The sequence below is a fragment of the Stigmatopora argus genome, chromosome 11 (assembly GCF_051989625.1).
Source record: "Stigmatopora argus isolate UIUO_Sarg chromosome 11, RoL_Sarg_1.0, whole genome shotgun sequence".
Taxonomy (NCBI): Eukaryota; Metazoa; Chordata; class Actinopteri; order Syngnathiformes; family Syngnathidae; genus Stigmatopora; species Stigmatopora argus.
The window spans coordinates 1,009,948-1,029,173 of record NC_135397.1 but is presented as its reverse complement, the minus strand read 5'-3'; the positions used below and the strand labels follow the sequence as shown (position 1 = coordinate 1,029,173).

At 41.7% G+C, this 19,226-nt stretch overlaps 1 protein-coding gene across 27 annotated transcripts in view; it reads right to left on the bottom strand.

The window, feature by feature from the left end:
* Positions 1-19,226, bottom strand: part of kcnma1a (potassium large conductance calcium-activated channel, subfamily M, alpha member 1a) — a 140,058-nt gene that overhangs the window by 85,679 nt on the left and 35,153 nt on the right. For all 27 annotated transcript variants that reach the window (XM_077613534.1, XM_077613535.1, XM_077613520.1 and 24 more), the window contains exon 3: positions 1,505-1,566. In XM_077613534.1, coding sequence (XP_077469660.1) covers positions 1,505-1,566 — 62 coding nt within the window. The remainder of the gene's footprint in view (positions 1-1,504; positions 1,567-19,226) is intronic.

The following is a 19,226-nucleotide window of genomic DNA, read 5'->3' as shown; positions in this document are numbered from 1 at the left end:
AAGATAGCAATTAGCCATCGGCTACAATCTTACATACTTAAATAAAATGTTCATTAACATGAATATGAATATGTTCATTAATATGTGCTGTTCCTTATTAAAAAAAATCAAACTCAAACTAAGAGGGACCAAAATGCGGTGTAAAAAACCAAAGACATGTCCGTGTTTGTAACGCAAAACAGCCCATGGAGTTTATGGAATCTGCTTGGGGTTGATAAGAAGTCCCCCCGTGAGGAAGCCACAATGAATCACAATGCCAAGTGTACTGCACGGAGAGATTAGCCAATGGCTCGGGTGCAGAGAGGCAATACACTCTAACACACTGGATGGACAATGTATGTACGAGTGAAGGAGAAAAAAAATGCCAATAAGTACGAGAGCGCTAACGGACTATGCAAGTGAATTATCACTGTCAGTGGCAGCAAATCAGTTAAAGGGAAAGACAACAGCTTAATCTGTAAAAAACTACTTATTTAAATCCGAAAAAACACTGAATTACATTTTTCTTATGTAGAAAAAACGTCAAGAAAAGCCAATATTTTCAGAACAGGGCACAAATGTAGTCAATCCAGATTATTTTACTCAATTAAATGTGAGTATCCCAGAATGCCCTTTTTATTACCGTATTTACTCGCATATAAGCCGTCCCCGCGTATAAGCCGCAGCTTTAAATCGTTGAATTTTACAATTTCTCGCGTAGAAGCAATTGTACATTATTATATACGTTCACCAGAAGCTGCATTTGAGCTAAAATACAACAAAAATAATGACATATTTATCAAGCTAGCTCAGTATGTTAGCATTCCGAGGCTACTACTACATCTTATCCCAGAATGCCCGCCCTTTTTATTACCAAATTTACTCGTATATAAGCCGCCGCCGCCTTAAAATCGGTGAATTCTACAATTCCTCGCGTATAAGCAATTCTAAATTATTATTATTATTATATACGTTCACCAGCAGCTGCATTTGTGCTAAAATACAACAAAAATGACATATTTATCAAGCTAGCTCAGTATGTTAGCATTCTGAGGCTACTACTACATCGTATGATATCAAAGCAGGCTATCCATTGCACCTCAAAGGATTTTTTTACCGATTTTATTTAAATAAGTACTTTTGGGAGCCGATGGTACTGCAGTGGTTGTCGGGGGGATGCCGGGCGGGCCCGCAATCTGACGCTGGGTGAATGCCAACCAGGGAGACACACAAACTGACACTTATTCATACACACGCACACACACAAACGAGGAAGCAACATCCTCCGCGTACATAGAGTATCTGCCCGACCGTGTTGCCATGGGAACTGACGTGCCTCCCATTGACAAGACGCAACCCGCATCGTGCGCTCATGTGCACGTGTAAAAATGAGAACATTTGCATTTGAGAGGCTTCACGTACGTACGATTGTATGTAGGGCGATGTCGACCCGAGTCATGTTGATTTTGCTTAGCGTGGCGAGGAAGATCATTGTAAATGTCTGCGAGATATTTAAGGGACTTACTCTGCGGAGTCGATGAAGTATATTCCGAGGGCTCCGATGCTGAGTGCAAATACTAACACCACCTGAGGAGACAGAAAACAACACACGATGACACACAGGCAAGGCTAACGGAAAACAAACATGACATTAAAAATGGCCGACATGTTCAGGTTGCAAACTGATGGACGGCTCAACAAGGTTGTGGATGAAGAATGAATATGCTACTTCCTGTTAGCAAATACCAGCGTCGTAAAAGTTGTATAGCGCCATCTACAGTACTGAAAGTCTTCCTGGTTTTGGGGGCATTCAAAATTCAATTTTAGGGCAATGAAAGGTCATCATCTGTTCATTTTCAGTCAATTTTCGAGACATTCCGGGGTCACTTCTTGTTCAGTCACCCAGAAATAGCCCCAAATTAACAGTAAAGTGACTCAAGCGGGTCTTGAAAAATCGAATCCAAACCCAAATTAGAGCACTCATCCTCGGCGCAATGTCAATTTTGTCATGTTACCAAGAATTGCAAAGGGTAACGATGCACAATAGTCTCCTATTCAGCCCCTTCGACAATAGAAACGCAGCGTGGTGCCTGACTGCGCTGTTCATTATTGATGATGGAGCTTGATTACTTGGACGTTGTGGTCCTTGGGATTGATCTGACGTATTGTGCTGGAAGTATTAAGCGCTGGGCTTGCATATTTAATGGATTAAAACCGCTCCAATGAGGCGTCGTGTCCATTCGGAGCATCAGCGTTAATATTATCGTCAGCCCGACCTGTCACGGACGGACTTGCGCAACAGAAGCTCAAGGTGAAAGAGGATGCTAGACTTTTTGCACGGTAACGCGCTTGTAACATAACATTTTTTTTTAAAATAAACTTGGATTACGATGCAGACACTCAAAAATAAGTTGAATCTAACCTTACACTAAATTAAATTATAATTTTGTTTTAAATTTGGATACCTTTCGTCTCCCGGGTTGGCTCTATTGGCCCCGCCTCCACCCTGACTTTCAGATGCAACCTATCGAGCGTTGTTTGCTTTTGTATTCCCATCAAAATATTCCCAAAATGATGTACACAAATGTCCTCACAATAGGATAACGCACGACCACTTGCCAACGACAAGTAGTATATACTCCTCTCGTATTAGATAGCAAGGGTTCCAGTTTTGGTCCCACTTTACCGCAACCAAGATGGCGCCGTTCAAGTGGCAGCAGACGGCGGTAGCTCCGTCCACTCTTGCTCGTTTTGTGTTTTTGCTGCTTTTCTGTCTTAATGATTTGATTTGGTGATTCTTAATGATCCCATTTACTTTGATTTGCTTTGTACTTTGTGCTTTTGCTTTGTTGTTCTGTCTAATCACCCTCCGCTACTGTCACAATGAAATTTCCCGAATACGGGATGAATCAAGTTATCCAATCCAATCCAATCCAATTCTGCACTGGCTAACGGGAAGAAAAAAAACACTGAAAAAATGCAAGGCTCCGCCCAGTGCTCGTTGAGACATTACACGAGGGAGTTGCGACGGGAAAGACAGTGGCCATGATGTTCTTATGAGCAGCCTCTCGCATCCACTGTGTTCTGATATATCAAAATGTGTCTCCTATCTCAAGATAAATATTTGCTCAAAATTTTACTCGTATCTCAAATTGCTCGCATGTCTGGGCACTCGTATGTCAAGGTATTACTGCACCAGACTCTCCACATAAGATGTGATGGACGGTACCAAAATAACAAACGGTTTGACCACCCAGCGATTTTTCTTTCACAATTTCCGAGGCATCAGCTCGCATCCGACATTTGCTGACATGCCCTATAAATACAAAAGGTCACGGTGCATCGACAAAACGACCAAGCAAAGGAGCAGGAACAATCGGCGCCGGCCTTTGTGTCGCTTTGCTAAAAAGCCGCCCGAGCCCAAGAACCGAGGAGATACGGCGACGCGTCGTCATCTCAATCTGACCTAGTTATTCAGCTGTGTAAAGCCCCCGTTCACCATCCCCCCCCTCCCGACTCTCAACCTCGCATTCACTCGTGTGCGAGCATCGCTGCAAAAGGGGAAACCTATAAATGTATCTGAAGGCAGAAGGGCATCCCCACGCACAGTCAGAATCGAAAAAAAAATCTAAAACGACAGCCGCCGCGAACACGCCGTTTACCGTCGAGGATTCCGAGAAGATGTTAACATTTTCTACTCAACGGCGCGTCCCGCGCTATATTTAAAGCGCTAAGCCAAATCGGTCAGATGTTTTTCCAACGCTCACTCGAGCGAACGACGCAACGGACCCGCCGAGGGGGGGGGGGGGCGTGTCTCGGCTCGCGTGTCTCCGTGGGGTTCGAGTTCGGCCGACGCAAGCCAAAGGGCTGGAGGTGGCGGCTCTCGTATGACAAGGGCGCCATTGTAAACACATGAGGAAAGGTATTAAACACGTGTCGGGCTGAAGCTCTTATTTGATTTGGCAAGCCCGGGGTCGCTCGTGGAAGTCGTTAAAAATGCTCGAAAACCGAGACGACGTGTGACAATTCAGCCTTTCGTAGCGGTCGGCCTGTTCCAGATAAGTAGTAGCAATAGCGTTTGGCTAATTAGAGAGGGCAACTCAGTTCAGGGCACGCTAGCTAACGAGTGTCTCGTTACATCTGGCCGAGGTATAGGATTTTCTTCACCAATCGCTATAGAGTCGTACCTCTACTTACGAAGTGAATTGGCTCCAAGACTTTCTTTGTAACTTGAAAAATGCATAAGTAGAGGTGTACTTTATATGTAAATTATCCAATTCGTTCCACGGTCCTCACAAACTACCGTATTTTGCTGTTTAATATACCCCCCATTTAATATACCTGGGTACATTAAACGGCAGGGGTATATTAAATGGCGCACAAACAGGAAGGTACGATCCACTACGCACTCTTTATGCCGTGACGGGGTGCATCAATGTTTTGCAGACTAAAACTACTTACTGCTGAATAAAGTCTGACTTGGAATTTTAATGAACTTAAGTATCTATAATTATGCCCCCATGAACACCATACATATCTTGCCAAAAAAGTTCAGTTGCCATTTAATATACCCGGAAACGGCAGGGGTATATTAAATGGCGCACAAACGGGAGGCTCAAAAAAGCAAAAATCATTTTATATATATATATATATATATATATATATATATATATATATATATATATATATATATATATATATATATATATATTTATATATATATATATATATATATATATATAACAACATAATACGGTACCATCTAAACCCTTTAAAATTGGTCACATTGTCCCAATTTTGTATGAAAAATGTGAGGAAACACAAAAATGGGGGGAAATTATAAGGAAATGATTTGTTAATGTTAATGTCTAAAATAAATATATCATATGAAAAATTGCCCGGCACCACTGATATATCTCCCTCCGCGGCCACTGTAGATGTAATACCCGTGTTTTTCTCATGAGGATAAGCAGCTATGAAAATGAATTAATATATATTAAAAACCTAAGTAATTTTCTACATTTGACCCCTCGGCTAACGGCGACACATTGTTCAACGAAGTAACTACGTAGGCTAAACTGAAGCTTTTTGTGAGGTTCATATTCAATAATATTTTCCTCAATGGCTGCTGAACAATAAAGATTTCTTCTATCGTACATCAACAGAAACACAAAAGAGAATCACAAACATGTCAGGTCAGCGATAAGAACCTCACAAACCACAATGGATAAAACCTTCAATGAGATGTTGCTGGTGTGTATCAGCACACACACTAACATACCCACACACCCACCCACACACACACACACCTCATCTTGGGATGAGGATAGACAAGAGGCGACGACCCGACGACGTTGTTAGCAAGAACACACTTCATATTCCGGACACGTGCGGGAATAAGCCAGCCCTTCAACTGCCGATTCTTTCAGCGCAACACACAAAGCGCCAGCTTACCAATTGACAGCGCCGTTTCCTTTTTACCAAATAGTTCCAATAGTGCCGTCTTTAGTAAAGTCATTACTTGAGAATCAAACCACTTTAACGACAAAAAGCTTCCAGGCAATTTCCCAGCTGCATTCGGCGACTCTCGACATTGGAAAGCGCCACTTAGCGTGGTGATTCACATCCAAGTCAAACATTTAAATGACGCATAACTGTCAGGCAACCAATTAGATCCCGCCGGCCACGAGGATCCAACTAATGAGACGGCGGCGCTAACGACAACGTGCCGAGGATGACGCCGGCAGGACGGCAACGCCAAGTCCAATATAATTTGATGGGCTAACGAACAACAAACCCTACAATCTAAAAGATTTACAGGTTTTCCTCATGTAGTGGCAACCCCCCAAATTAGTCACCAGGCGTGTCATAAACACCTCCTAGAAATCGACACGGCAGGTATGATATTAAGTGTAATTATGTGCGTTGAGAAACCCCGTCGGAATGTTATTGCTGACAAAAGAATGCAATCAGTCGAGTACAAATGGGAGATTTCACCAGAGGCGGCATGCGCTTGTGTTACAAACGATGTCCCGTTAAATTGAGACGGCCTTTTTAACGGCGTTCCGGCGCCGCGGGATTAGGTCAATGCGCAATGAGGTTTGCCTTCACGTTCGTCTTATTTAACGATTTGTCTCCACTTTTCCCTACAAGTCATTTTTTTTGTCAGTTACATTTTTTTCAAAAGTAGCGGCACATGGTTTATTTGAAGGTCAGTTCATAAGACGGTCATCATTATGGCATGAATGAATGGTTCAGACAAATGTCAATCGGTGAATGATGGTATTTTGGAATATTGTGGCACGCCTGAGTCGCGGATAGCATCCTATCTTGGGATCGGTTTGACCAATGACTGATGTGTTTTAGCCAAAACGATGACAGGAAGAAGTCCTTTAAGTTGAATCTAACCTTACACTAAACTTCATTCTAATTTTGTTTTAAATTTTGATACAATTAATCTCTCGGGTTGGCTCTATTAGCCATGTCAAAAAAGCTAAAATAAACATTTTTTTTAGATCTATAAAAAACTGAATATTCAGGGGTTTAATCCAGTTCTTTTAATCCATTTATTTTAAAAAAGCTAAAATAAACATTGTTTTCAGATCTATAAAAAAAATGAATATTCAGGGCTTTTAATCCAGTAATTTTGTAACCATTTTTTTCAGTGTTTTTAGTTCAGAAATAATTTTGTAAAATCTAAAAATATAGTTAAAAAAAGGCTAAAATAAACATTTTTTTAGATCTATAAAAAAACTGAATATTCGGGGATTTTAATCCATTTATTAAAAAAAATCTAAATATATCTAAAATGGTCCGGCCCACGTGAAATCAAGTTGACGCTAAAGCGGCCCGCGAACCAACCCGAGTCTGACAGCCCTGCACTAGATCTTCCTACTGTCCTCGTACGCCGCAATAATATGCGAAGCCATGGAATAAATCACAATGAATCACTCATCTTCCACTTCAGACGTCAAACGGAACATTGCCATCCACGTTCGCCGGCAATACCTTTGGATAAAGCGACCATTATTGTTAGAGCGCAGCAATTTGCTTCCCCTGACCCCGGCGACCTCGGCGAGGCAGACGGCGCCTTATTGTTGCCCCGCAAATCGGGACCCGTGATTGATGGGTGAGATGGCAAAGCGGCCTGGCGAGGAGGCAAACCTCTCAGGTCTGACAAGATGACACTTTGGAAAATGAGCATCTGTCAGCAAGAGATGGCGGAGGCGAGGGGGGAGGAGCCAAACGCACAGGACAAGCTCTCCTCTAAAATTGATTCCATCAGCAGCATTTTTTCGCATACCAGATATTTTTGTTACGTACTGCACTTTTTACATGGAGTATTACATTTTTTCTGTGTTATTTTAAAGCACATGACCATCTGAAATGTTTCCTACGCACGATTATTGAATCTTGTCGAGACGTTAACTTTGAAATTATGCAATAACATTATTTTTGGGGGACAGTTTGCCTCTGCATAGTTGAAATTATGAGGTAAGCGAAAGGAAGGATTCCAGCAGAGAGAATGAGTCACTGGAATAAAAAAGAAAAAAGTCATGGAGACTTGTTGATTTTACCATGCGATGAGTCGAAATACAAAATTAAAAGTCCGAGTCCCGAAGTAAGAAAAATTCCGAGGACATTTTACCGTACAATTGCAACATCACCGTCACATGGTGCAATGAAAATCCGACCTTATGCTAAAGGATTTTTACTAAGTGGCTTCCAGGCTAACTAAGTAATGGAACTAAAAGTGTCTTTTGCGCTTTTTTGGGTCCAAGTTAGAAAAAAAGGGGATTTTGGATGGTGGCTAAGCAAAGTCCAATTTAAAGACCGCCTGGTGGTGCAATTGGGATTTGGAACAAAATTGTCTTTGGCATCCCAAAAGGCTGAAAATGACACTCTCTCTTTAAGAGTTTTGCAAAAAGATCAGATTTCCAATTGCAAGGTGAACAAAGAACCTAAAGGCCCAGCACATTTGACACTAAACGAGGACCTACTTTGGATCAGGACCTTAAAGATCGATAAAGCAACACCAAGGAAAAGTTAACCTACATATCGCCATCCTCCAATTCGCTACACTTGCATGGTCTTGACCTTGAAGCGTCTTGGGAAACTCCAAAATGACAAAAATGAGTGAAGCCAGGCCACGGCGGGAGACGGAGGAATATTGAAAAGACGCCCCCGGCGGGTTATGACGAGCACGGAGAGGTAGAAGACGAAATGAGAGAAGAGAAAGATGGGCGAAGAATAATAAAGCACGTCCTCTAAGGCGCAGCCAGAGCCTAAATGCCACAGCATGGCGGCTCTCGCTCGCTTTCCCCGCCCCTTTCGGGCCGACACGTCGCCCGTGGGACGGGGAGACCCCGAACGCCAGCGTACCGACAAGATGAGAGGACGCAAAGAGCCGTAATGGCTGCTGCCACGACGCCCGGCTGATAGGACGCCATTATGCAGAGGCGCAGTCGCTGCGGGCTTCTATTATTTCTAGTCACAGCGTTCAGCCGTGACAGCCATTCCGGCTCAGTGAGATAGCGACGAATTAAAGACTTAACACCAGGCGTATTTCAAGGCACTTCCAGGACCAGATCCAATCCGCAAAATAGGACAGAGATGTCCTCCAGTTACGTTCCCACGGCGACGACTATGAAAGTCCCGGTGGCACGCGAGTCCAGTCCCAGTCACCTGGTTTTGTGGTCCCCCAAATCCAAACGTCCTTTCGCCCCCAATTTGAATAAAGCCATATAAGAGCATTATTGGCAAATATGAAATGGTTTGTAAATGAGTTGCACAGGGAAAAAAAATAAGGTTACAAAAAAATGACGTTTACATATTCGGTTCTCGTTAACAAACGTATTTTAAAAAATAAACAGTCCTACGTGAGATCAAGCGACTAAGTGGATACCGTGTCGGTCTCACAGTTCTGGGGTCGAGGGTTTGATCCCAGGTGGATCCTCACTGTGTGGAGTTTGTATATTCTCCCCAGGCTTGCGTGGGTTTTCTCCGGGTACTCCGGTTCCCTCCCACATCACAAAAACATGCTCGGCTAGCTGGCTAACAGTCTGATTGGTTGTCCTTTGGGGTACTCAGTCGCTTGGTCGCCGATCTTTTGGTCGCCCGGAAGGTTATTGATAATTACCATTTAAATTGTTGCTCAAATTCCCTAAATACAAACTGTGAATTATTATTTAGTCATACTTAATGCCCTATTATTTATTAGGCTAAAGAAAAGCTCAAAATTTCCCGGACTTTTATTGTTTTTTGTTGGAGAACTTGTTAAGACCCTGACTGACGTCGCTTCTTAAAGGGACAGCGCATGTACATACAAACTCTTCTTATACACTCACACATCGGCTCAGTGACACTGCTCAGGGCCATTGTTGCCTTTTATTGATGCGTAGACCGTGTTGTTTTACCTTGTTTTGTCGCCAGTCTTTTGGTCGCCGGTCTTTTGGTCGCCCGTTGTTTGGGTCCGGGCGACCAAAAGACCGGCGACCAAACAACCGCACACGGTCCTTTGGTCTCCTTGTGCCCTGCAATTGGCTGGCCTCTAATTCAGGGCGTTGCCCGGAATCAGCTGGAATCAGCTGGAATCAGCTCTAGCACCCCCTACGACCCTTGTGAGGATAAGCTGTTCAGAAAATGAATAAACATGAGCTCACTTGATTGATTTTCAGTCTTTCAGTCCTATTCCTTTTTGTGTCCCGTTGCTTAATGACTTCATAAATCCATCCCACAAATATATCATCACGAACATTCGACAAATCCTCCATCTCCGAGTCTTCCCTCCACAGAAAATCAACGAACTTGGCCATAACACAACCCATTTGCCATCTTGCCGCGGCGTAAATCCAACGAAAAAAAGTCACGTCAAATTGAGTGGCGAAAAAAAAAAAAAAAGTCCAACCTCCAAAAAGGTTTCGTTGATTTAGCGTCAGAGGAAAAGCGCAGCTTGGCATTTACATAAGAAGCAACGCCTCTCATCCCATTAGCAGTCAACCCACGCTAAGAAAAACCAAGGGAGAGGAAGTTTGGCGTCACGGTTTACCGTTTTTTTGTCTCCATCTGTTCGTCCGGTCGGTCATAACGCATTCGGGTCAGCCCGCAGTTGTCCAAGTGACATTACGGTGGCGCTATCCTATTATGTGGCTTTAATCGTGCCATAAATCAGGCTGCCATCCTTAATGATGTCACATTTTTATCGCACCGTCGCCATTTATAGTAGCACGCAATTACTTTGCCCGACGCGTATTGCAAAATCCGCCATCGGATTAAAAACGTCCTTTGCGTTTTTTCCGAGCGTTTTGACGGAACATTTTCCATCTCCGCCTTCCCCCCGGGGGGAGGTTTGGTTTCTTCTCCGAGGAGAAGCGGCCGTGACACTATCTTTATCTCATTAAATGGAGGTTTCCCTTTAATTTCCTCAAGGTTAATGAGAAGTTTATCATCTGCGCCGAAGCCTACTTTGGCGCCGTACTGTCACGCCGTGGCTGGCGATAAGGCGGAGCGCTCGCTTCGCTAGCAGCAAAGTTGAACTCGGGAAAAGGGGCGTGTTCGCAGTGAGAACGGGGACGGAATTGGGGGTCGGCCAATCGCAGGGGCACAATGACAACTGGTGTTTAACTAGCCTAGAGTGCACAATTTTAGGAGGTCGGAGGTACCTGGAGAAAACCCACACGGACCCGAGAAGAACTTACAAACACCACAAAGTAACCCACCGGGGATCGAGCCCTCGATCTCAGAACTGTGAAGCGGACGCAACGTCTATATTCTGCCCAAATGTATACAAGACATTCCATCAAAACCTGACTCCAGTTAGCTGACCGACTGGTAACCAAACGATATTTCCCATAATGCACGTGGCCACAGATGCCCCTACGTGGACTTTGGCTTTGGTCCGAAACAACTTGCGGTCGTTTTCACCCATGTAGCAAAAACGCTTACGCTCATAAGCAAACCGAGACCACCTGTCTCCAGCGAGGTCTCGGATTGTCCGGTTGGTCCGCTGGCTTGATTTCACACTGGCCCAAAAAAGGACCAAACGGGGCAGGAGTGAATACACCTTAAGATCTGCAACCAGAGCCGTGCCAATGGCTGGCAAAAAAATCAAACTATCCTCCGCCTACTGCCAAACACTTGGCTGGGATTGGTCCAGCACCAAACCATAACAGCCAAAACAAACACTCTCTTCCCAAGAGCCGTCTGTCACCAAACCTAACTGGAGTTTTGGACCCGAGACCTAATCTAGACTCCATTAAGTTCCGGTCACTGCACTCTACGTAAACTTCCATAACACTGCCAGATGCAAATCAGTAAGAAATGTCCTCAGACTTTTACTTGTACCTGTATAATGACAATAAAGATCTGTGTATATATACGTGTATATGTATACATATATTTCAGCAACACGCTTATCTATTTATTTATGTATTAACGTCTAAAATGTATTTTCCTGTGTCTGTATTCTCACCCAATTGCTACTGTGACAATGAAATAATGAATAAAGTTATCTAATCTAATCAAGGCATTCCATTCAACCCTTGTGAAGATGAGCAGTACAGATGATGAACGAATGACTGAAAAGACCTGCAACCAAGCGAGGCAAGGCTGGTTTAATATTCCGCACACGCCATTCACACACTTTCGCAACCCGGATTCCGTTCGCCAGATCAGATTAGTAAACATGAGCGTAGATGCGTACAGCTGTCAGGGCGATTGGGTCAATACGGCGGGTAGATGCCTGCAACCGGGGCACGAATCAACGACCCGAACACGTCACCGATACCACCGTTCGGGGGCACGGAGCTCCTCGGTAACACCCGGCTTCCGGCGGCTTTGTGAAATATGAAAAACAAAGCCAAAATAGTTGACTGAAATTAATCCATATGCTCTCAGAGGTTTGAAGGGAGGTTCATTTGCTAACTGCTTGCTTTAGCCGTTGGGATACGCACTTGATTATTAATTGCGCTTTAGTCGTATTCATTCCGTGGATAATTTATAGTCTTTCGGGCAGAGATCATTTGGTGTAAATTCTATTTTAAACTCGCGTTTTGATAGGAGGGTCACAGTTCACTGGGATGTCTTGAACCCGTTTGGTTTAGCGCAAGGGTGTCAGACTCGGGTTGGTTTTCAGTGGGAGGAATAACGGGGGTGTTATCAAAAGAGAAATATTATACGGTACATTTACTCTTTTATTTTTGTACATTTTAGCGTATATCTGAGAACATTAGAATTTTCTTTTTTAATCGTCTAGTCCAAGGGTGTCAGACTCGGGTTGGTTTGCGAGCCGCTTTAATGTCAACTTGATTTCACGTGGGCCATTTTAGATATAATATTTAGATTTTTTTCTTTTATAAATGGATTAAAAGAACTGGATTAAAAGCCCTGCCCTGAATATTCAGTTTTTTATAGATCTAAAACAATGTTTATTTTAGCTTTTTTTTTAAATATATTTTTAGATTTTACAAAATGATTTCTCAACTAAAAACACAGAAAAAATGATTTAAAAATTACTGGTTTAAAAGCCCTGAATATTCAGTTTTTTATAGATCTAAAACAATGTTTATTTTATATATTTTTTAATTTTACAAAATGATTTCTGAACTAAAAACACAGAAAAAATTGATTAAAAAATTACTGGTTTAAAAGCCCTGAATATTCAGTTTTTTTATAGATCTAAAACAATGTTTATTTTATATATTCTTAGATTTTTCAAAATGATTTTTGAACTAAAAACACAGAAAAAAATGGATTAAAAAATGACAATTATTGATTTACAAGGGGGTAAATCAGGAAATTTGATATACATCTATACTCTTCATTTTAATTTGAACCTAAAACAGAAAGTTGGCACTCATCATTTACTTTCTCGGGCCACACAAAATGATGCGGCGGGCCAGATTTGGCCCCCGGGCCGCCACTTTGACACTGGTTTAGCGTGTTCGGTTCGGTTCAATGAACGGAACCCGGCACGACGGATGTTCGCTACGGATATAATAATTCGGGCAAGATCGTATGGAGATTTTTCAGACCTTGAGAAAATACACGGCTGCTGATTGGGCAATGGATCTTTTCGCGAAAAACATTGTTTCCCGTCAATAAAGCTTCTGGTAGCATTTGTAGCAAATGAAGTCAAAGTATTCTCACTCATTCATACTTTTTCAAATTTCTGTATTTTGTGTGGCCAAAGAACATGATAATCAGCGGAATTGGAAAGATTTTGATAGGATGCGAATGAGTTAAGAGGAAATCGAGCACAGCGCCACTTCCGTGTGATTGATCGTTGACCGACAAGAGATTGGCGTTCAATATCTACCGCGCTCATCAGGAAAAGTTCAAGCGTCTTGCTGTCTGCGTGGCAATTACTTCCTCTGAGATGAGAGGATTTTACGGCTTTAGCACCAGCAAGCTAGCTAGCTAGCCTGACCTCAACAAAGACGCCAATAGCTATTAGATACGCTATACTCCGACCGGAATTTTGCGCCGTACTATTTAGCAGGGGTGTCCAAACTACGGCCTGCAAACAATTGTGAAAACATTATAGAATGTGTCAAAATAGTAAAGTGTAGGATTTAAGGAATATTATATATATATATATATATATATATATATATATATATATATATATATATATATATATATATATATATATATATATATATATATATATATATATATATATGTGTGTATGTATATATATACACACATATATACATACATACATATATATATATACATATATACATATATACATACATATATATACATACATATATAAACATATATACATACATATATATACATCACATTGGAGTATTATATATATATATATATATTAAAAATACTCCAATGTGATGAATGGAGCTTAATTTTCTTGGCTGTTTTGGCGTCACTGAACATTTTAATTTTTGCCAAGTAGTTTATTATTGTTTTTTGTTTTCGCAATATTCTTGGGAATTATTTTGCTTAACTCTTAATGTATTCACTGCCTTTAACCGCAATACACGTCCAATCCAGTCGAGTCTATCGCTGTCAGATTTAAATTTTGCTCACTTGGTGCCATTCCAATTGAACTAAAACTTAAAACCCTTTTTTTTTTTTAAACCTGTCCATTTAAATCCATTCCAATCCTACACCCCTGAGCTACAGTATATTCCCCGTCTAAAAATATACATATATGCATTAAAAAAATGTCTCTTCTCCCAGGGATTGACTTAATATTTTACCTCCCCATTTATGAAATTTCCATTGAAGCTGCACGCTAATTTTAGCCGTTTAAGCTGGCAGCAATCCGTCTTGAGTGACAGGAGCATGAAAAAGGAGTCGCGGGCGCACTTAAACGGGCAACTAACGACGGGATGCAGCCGGAGAGCTTGGAACGCGACGATACGAGAGCGTAAACAAAGCTCGGCGTGTGCAATACTGCGGCAACATGATGGCACAGCAGGAATGTTACTCCAGAGACTCCATTTAGACTCCGTACGGTCAGCGCACAACACGTGTTTGCAGATCGGGGGGTGCTAACTTTTTTTCGTGGAGCCCAGGGCCGCTTTCCCCCCAAAAATTTGAGCAGGAATTTAAATCCTCACACTTATTTTTAAAAAGATGATCTGAATTTAGTTTAAAAAAGGATTGGGTTTTAAAATGAGTACTTTTACGTATTGATTCATTTGTCTCCTATGGAGAACGCTGGATATCCAATCCATTTTCAGTGGGAGGAATAACGGGGGTGTTATCAAAAGAGAAATATTATACGGTACATTTACTCTTTTACTTTTGTACATTTTAGCGTCTATCTGAGAACATTAGCATTTTTAATCGTTTAGTCCAAGGGTGTCAGACTAGGGTTGGTTCGCGGGCCACTTTAACGTCAACTTGATTTCACGTGGGCCATTTTAGATATAATATTTAGATTTTTTTTAAATAAATGGATTAAAAGAACTGGATTAAAATCCCTGAATATTCAGTTTTTTATAGATCTAAAACAATGTTTATTTTAGCTTTTTTTGTATATATTTTTAGATTTTACAAAATGATTTCTAAACTAAAAACTGAAAAAATGGATTACAAAATTACTGGATTAAAAGCCCTAAATATTCATTTTTTTATAGATCTAAAACAATGTTTATTTTAGCTTTTTATGAATATATTTTTAGATTTTACTAAATGATTTTTTGAACTAAAAACACAGAAAAAAATGATGAAAAAATGACAATGATTGATTTAAAAGGGGGAAAATCAGGAAATTTAATATACATCTATACTCTTCATTTAAATTTGATCCTAAAACAGAAAGCCGGCACTCATCATTGACTTTCCCGGGCCACACAAAATGATGCGGCGGGCCAGATTTGGCCCCCGGGCCGCCACTTTGACACGTGATATAGAGTATTAATTTTTCATTAAAATGTGCCCTGAACATAAAATGAAAAGCACAACAATAGGACACTTGTGTAATAAATTAAAGTTAATCCAGAGCCCGACGCACTATTGAAAAGAGCCACATAAGGCTCGCGAGTCTAAATATTCTCTGGTCTAGTCCGACTATTTCCATAGTACTAAAACCATTTGGTAAGAAGAAAGACAGTTTTAGAGTAGCAAAGTCCATGCTAATGCTAAAAAGGTTATTCCATCAAAATCCAATTTGCATTTCAAAATAGATTTTTCGACCTGACGTAGTCGCCTCGTTCACCCAATACTTGACCGACTTATAAATGGATTCATTACCGAGCCCATTACGTCGACCCGAATAGGCCTGCCAACGATCCGACGGAAAGTATGAGCAGAGGGGCAGGTGGCAAAGGTGATGATTTTTGGGACGGCTGAAAGGCTATCCCATCCCGAGGAACAGCGTCCCATCGGGGGTAAACGGATGTGAAATGTGCCCAAGCAGATGGTGCCACCAATTCTGCTGACTTCACATCACCAATGACGTCAGCGCAAAAATCAACGCCGTTGGAAATCCTTTCGCCGACATGCAAATTGGGACTCCAGCTACGTTTAGCAGATGAAATACATCGGTTAGCATTTTCTACATGACACAATGATCATATCACACATGACTTACTGCCTAATAAGTTGGTCACCGGCCTGCAAAACAACACTAAAACCAATTGAAACCATTTATAAGCAAGCTCTGAAAGTATTGGACAGAAAACCAAAAAACGCACTACCAATATCAGATATTAAAAATTAAAAAACACTGCAACAATACTGTTAAATATGCAGATAGTTTACTTCCATCATATAGCTCCTCCTCCACTGCAAGATTTTATACAGTAAAATTCCAATAGATCAACTTTGGCTGGCTCTATAGGTAACTGTGTAGTTCCCTTCAAAAAGAGTGCTAAATTAGCCAAAGCACTTTCAAACCTGGAACTCGATAGCGATTAGCATACGTGAACTACCGTCTCTGAACCTCTTGGCCAATCATCTTAAAGCCTGGCTGTTAGACCAACAAAACTGCCATCACAACGCTGTCTAAAACTATGCTACGCAAGTATCTGTGTGTCTAGTATGTGTCATCATTTATCTTCAAACTACACAAGGATGGCAATTAGCCCTTGGCTACAATCTTACATATTTACATATATATGTTCATTAACATGAATATAGATATGTTCATTAATATGTGCTGTCCCTTATTAAATAAATCAAACTCAAACTCATGAGATCGTTGGACACTATTTTCCCGACTACACTTACGGCTCAAATCATGTTTCAAATACAGTGGCGGGCCGTCAGGGCCTTCAAGGCCTTCTCTGCTGGCCTAAGAAATATCTGAATCATATATTATATTTTGTCCATCAATACTTATGAAATAATTCCAAATTGTCTATTAGCTTCCTTTCATTACTTTCCCCCTGGTTGCACTGCTTCCAGATGTGTTTTCATATTGAAGCATTTAACCAATCACATTTCAGCCATTATTTGTTGCCAGGGTCAGAAATCTGCCTCAAGGCCTTCACAATCAGTTCTGCAGGCTCTGCTGCATTAAACAAGCGTCGATGAGAATATTGCTTTAAACAATCGAGTTGGCAACACCACAATGCTTTCTCACAGGCGTAGGGATACGTCATCGCTTTCACCAACTATGATTGGCTAGTGATTAGCCAGAGCTACCAAACAAGCTTCATGAGCGAATATATTGTTGTGTTGATTTCAAGCCATTTTCAAGACAGACTATGTCAAAAATACAACAGAACAGGCTTGACTTTCAGCATTAGCTTCAATGGCGATAGAAAAGAAGGAAGGAAGAAAGGAGGATGGATATTGTGTACAGTTAAAAAGGATTTTTGGTGAGTAAAATATGGCTATAGTCCGAAAAAAATCACCCCCCTGCCCCGGTTGTACGGTCTGAAAAGCTCCAGTATTTGTATTTAATCATTAAATGCTGCTAGGAAGTGGATTTTACCCCATTTTTGTGCATTGATTTATTGATTATTTTTATGTGTCGCAGCTGTAGCTGCAGTAGAGGTTTTATAGCCATAAAATAGTTTTGAGGGTTGGATTGATTCGTTGAAGGCGCTACGAGAAAATGCATGGACCGCCACTGTTCAAATACCAATATTTCACAGATTTTTTTAGGGGGCGGGGCAAAGTGAAGTCATCCTAAATACCTGTGTCACTCATCACTTGGACGATATATTAAGTTTATTTTTAAAAAGACATACTGAGATGATATAAATCATAAATTCCCAAATGTTAGCCGACCTGAGCGAATTGGCCAAACGTGAAACCGATTTCTGCAGTGCCATAAAACCACAATGAAAGTTGTTTTTCAGTGCCTGCATTCGGAGTTCCAGGTGAATTGAGGCGATATATCTCTCCAAAAATAACCTGTCCGCCCGTAAAGGAGATGGGGGGAGGGGATGCGGCCGAGCCCATCGCGGCGTCGCCAATGCTATCACTCCCACGATGCGTGACTCAGAAGGGCCCATTTTGCAGAGGCCGAGCCAGACGGACAAGTGGAGGCAGCGGCGGCGGAGTCGCAGCATTCAATTCAAGCCTGCACCATCCTCCCCACCAAATGTTCAAAATGAACCAAGCTGTCCTTCATCCATCCCCAGCGGGAAAGATTTCTTTCTTAACGCTTTGTCGGACTTTTGCAACTCCGATCGAAGGGATTTCTTCCTCAAAGACTTTCAAGGTCATTTTGGGAAGGGGACAACGGATGTCGCTGATTGAAAAGCGCAGCCATGTTCCTTTCTTGATCATTCCGCAAATAGCCAGCCGGCGCTTTGGGGAAGATTTCCCGCCGTGACGCAGCAAGATGAGAGGATCCGCTAGGTCATCTGTGTCAAAGTGGCGGCCCGGGGGCCAAATCTGGCCCGCCGCATCATTTTGTGTGGCCCGGGAAAGTCAATCATGAGTGCCGGCTTTCTGTTTTAGGATCAAATTCAAATGACAACATGGCAACCATAAATCCATCCAGCGACCTGTGCTTGTCATGCACACACTGTAGCATATGATAGCATCGTACAGCCTAAAATATAGATGCAAATGTGCACGTAAAAAGGAGTTCAATACGATACCAAAACAAGAGAGCCCAAAAACGTGGACTATTTTACCATATATTTGCAACAAGAGCCAAAAGACAATTGTTGCACTATTAAAAAAATGTTTGACAAATAAAAGATTGACTTTACACACTTAGAGATGGTGAAGAAATTCAATCACTCTTCTAATAGGATCCGACAGCCTTTTCTGTCCACCATTAAAAAAAAAACCAACTCTCTATGTTGCATGGTTTGGACAAACATAGCGAGAGAATCTTAACATACACACACACACACACACACACACACACATAAATCACGCTTTATAAGGATTATAGACAAGTAAAATTAAGATACTCACAGCAAAACGTGGTTCATTCATTAAATCATTCATTTTCCATACCGTTTATCATCAGAGGGGTCGTAGGGGGTGCTGGAGCCCACCCCAGCAAAATACGGGACAGCCTGAATTGGTGGGCAGCCAATCGTAGGGCCCAAAGAGAAAAACAACCACAATCACTCTTTGCTCGGGGCAATTTAGAGTCTTCATTCAGCTAGCCTAGCATGCATGTTTTTGGGATGTGAGACACAGGTGGACCACCCTGGGATCGAACCAAGAACCTCTAACCGCTCAGCCGAGTCAAACAGAGCAAATAAATAAAAAGGTCATTAAAAAGTCCCCTTTTTTGCGCTCCAACTCTTTGCATGTTTCTTTCTTCCGTGAGTGGGCGTCTTGGCGGACTTGCCCGA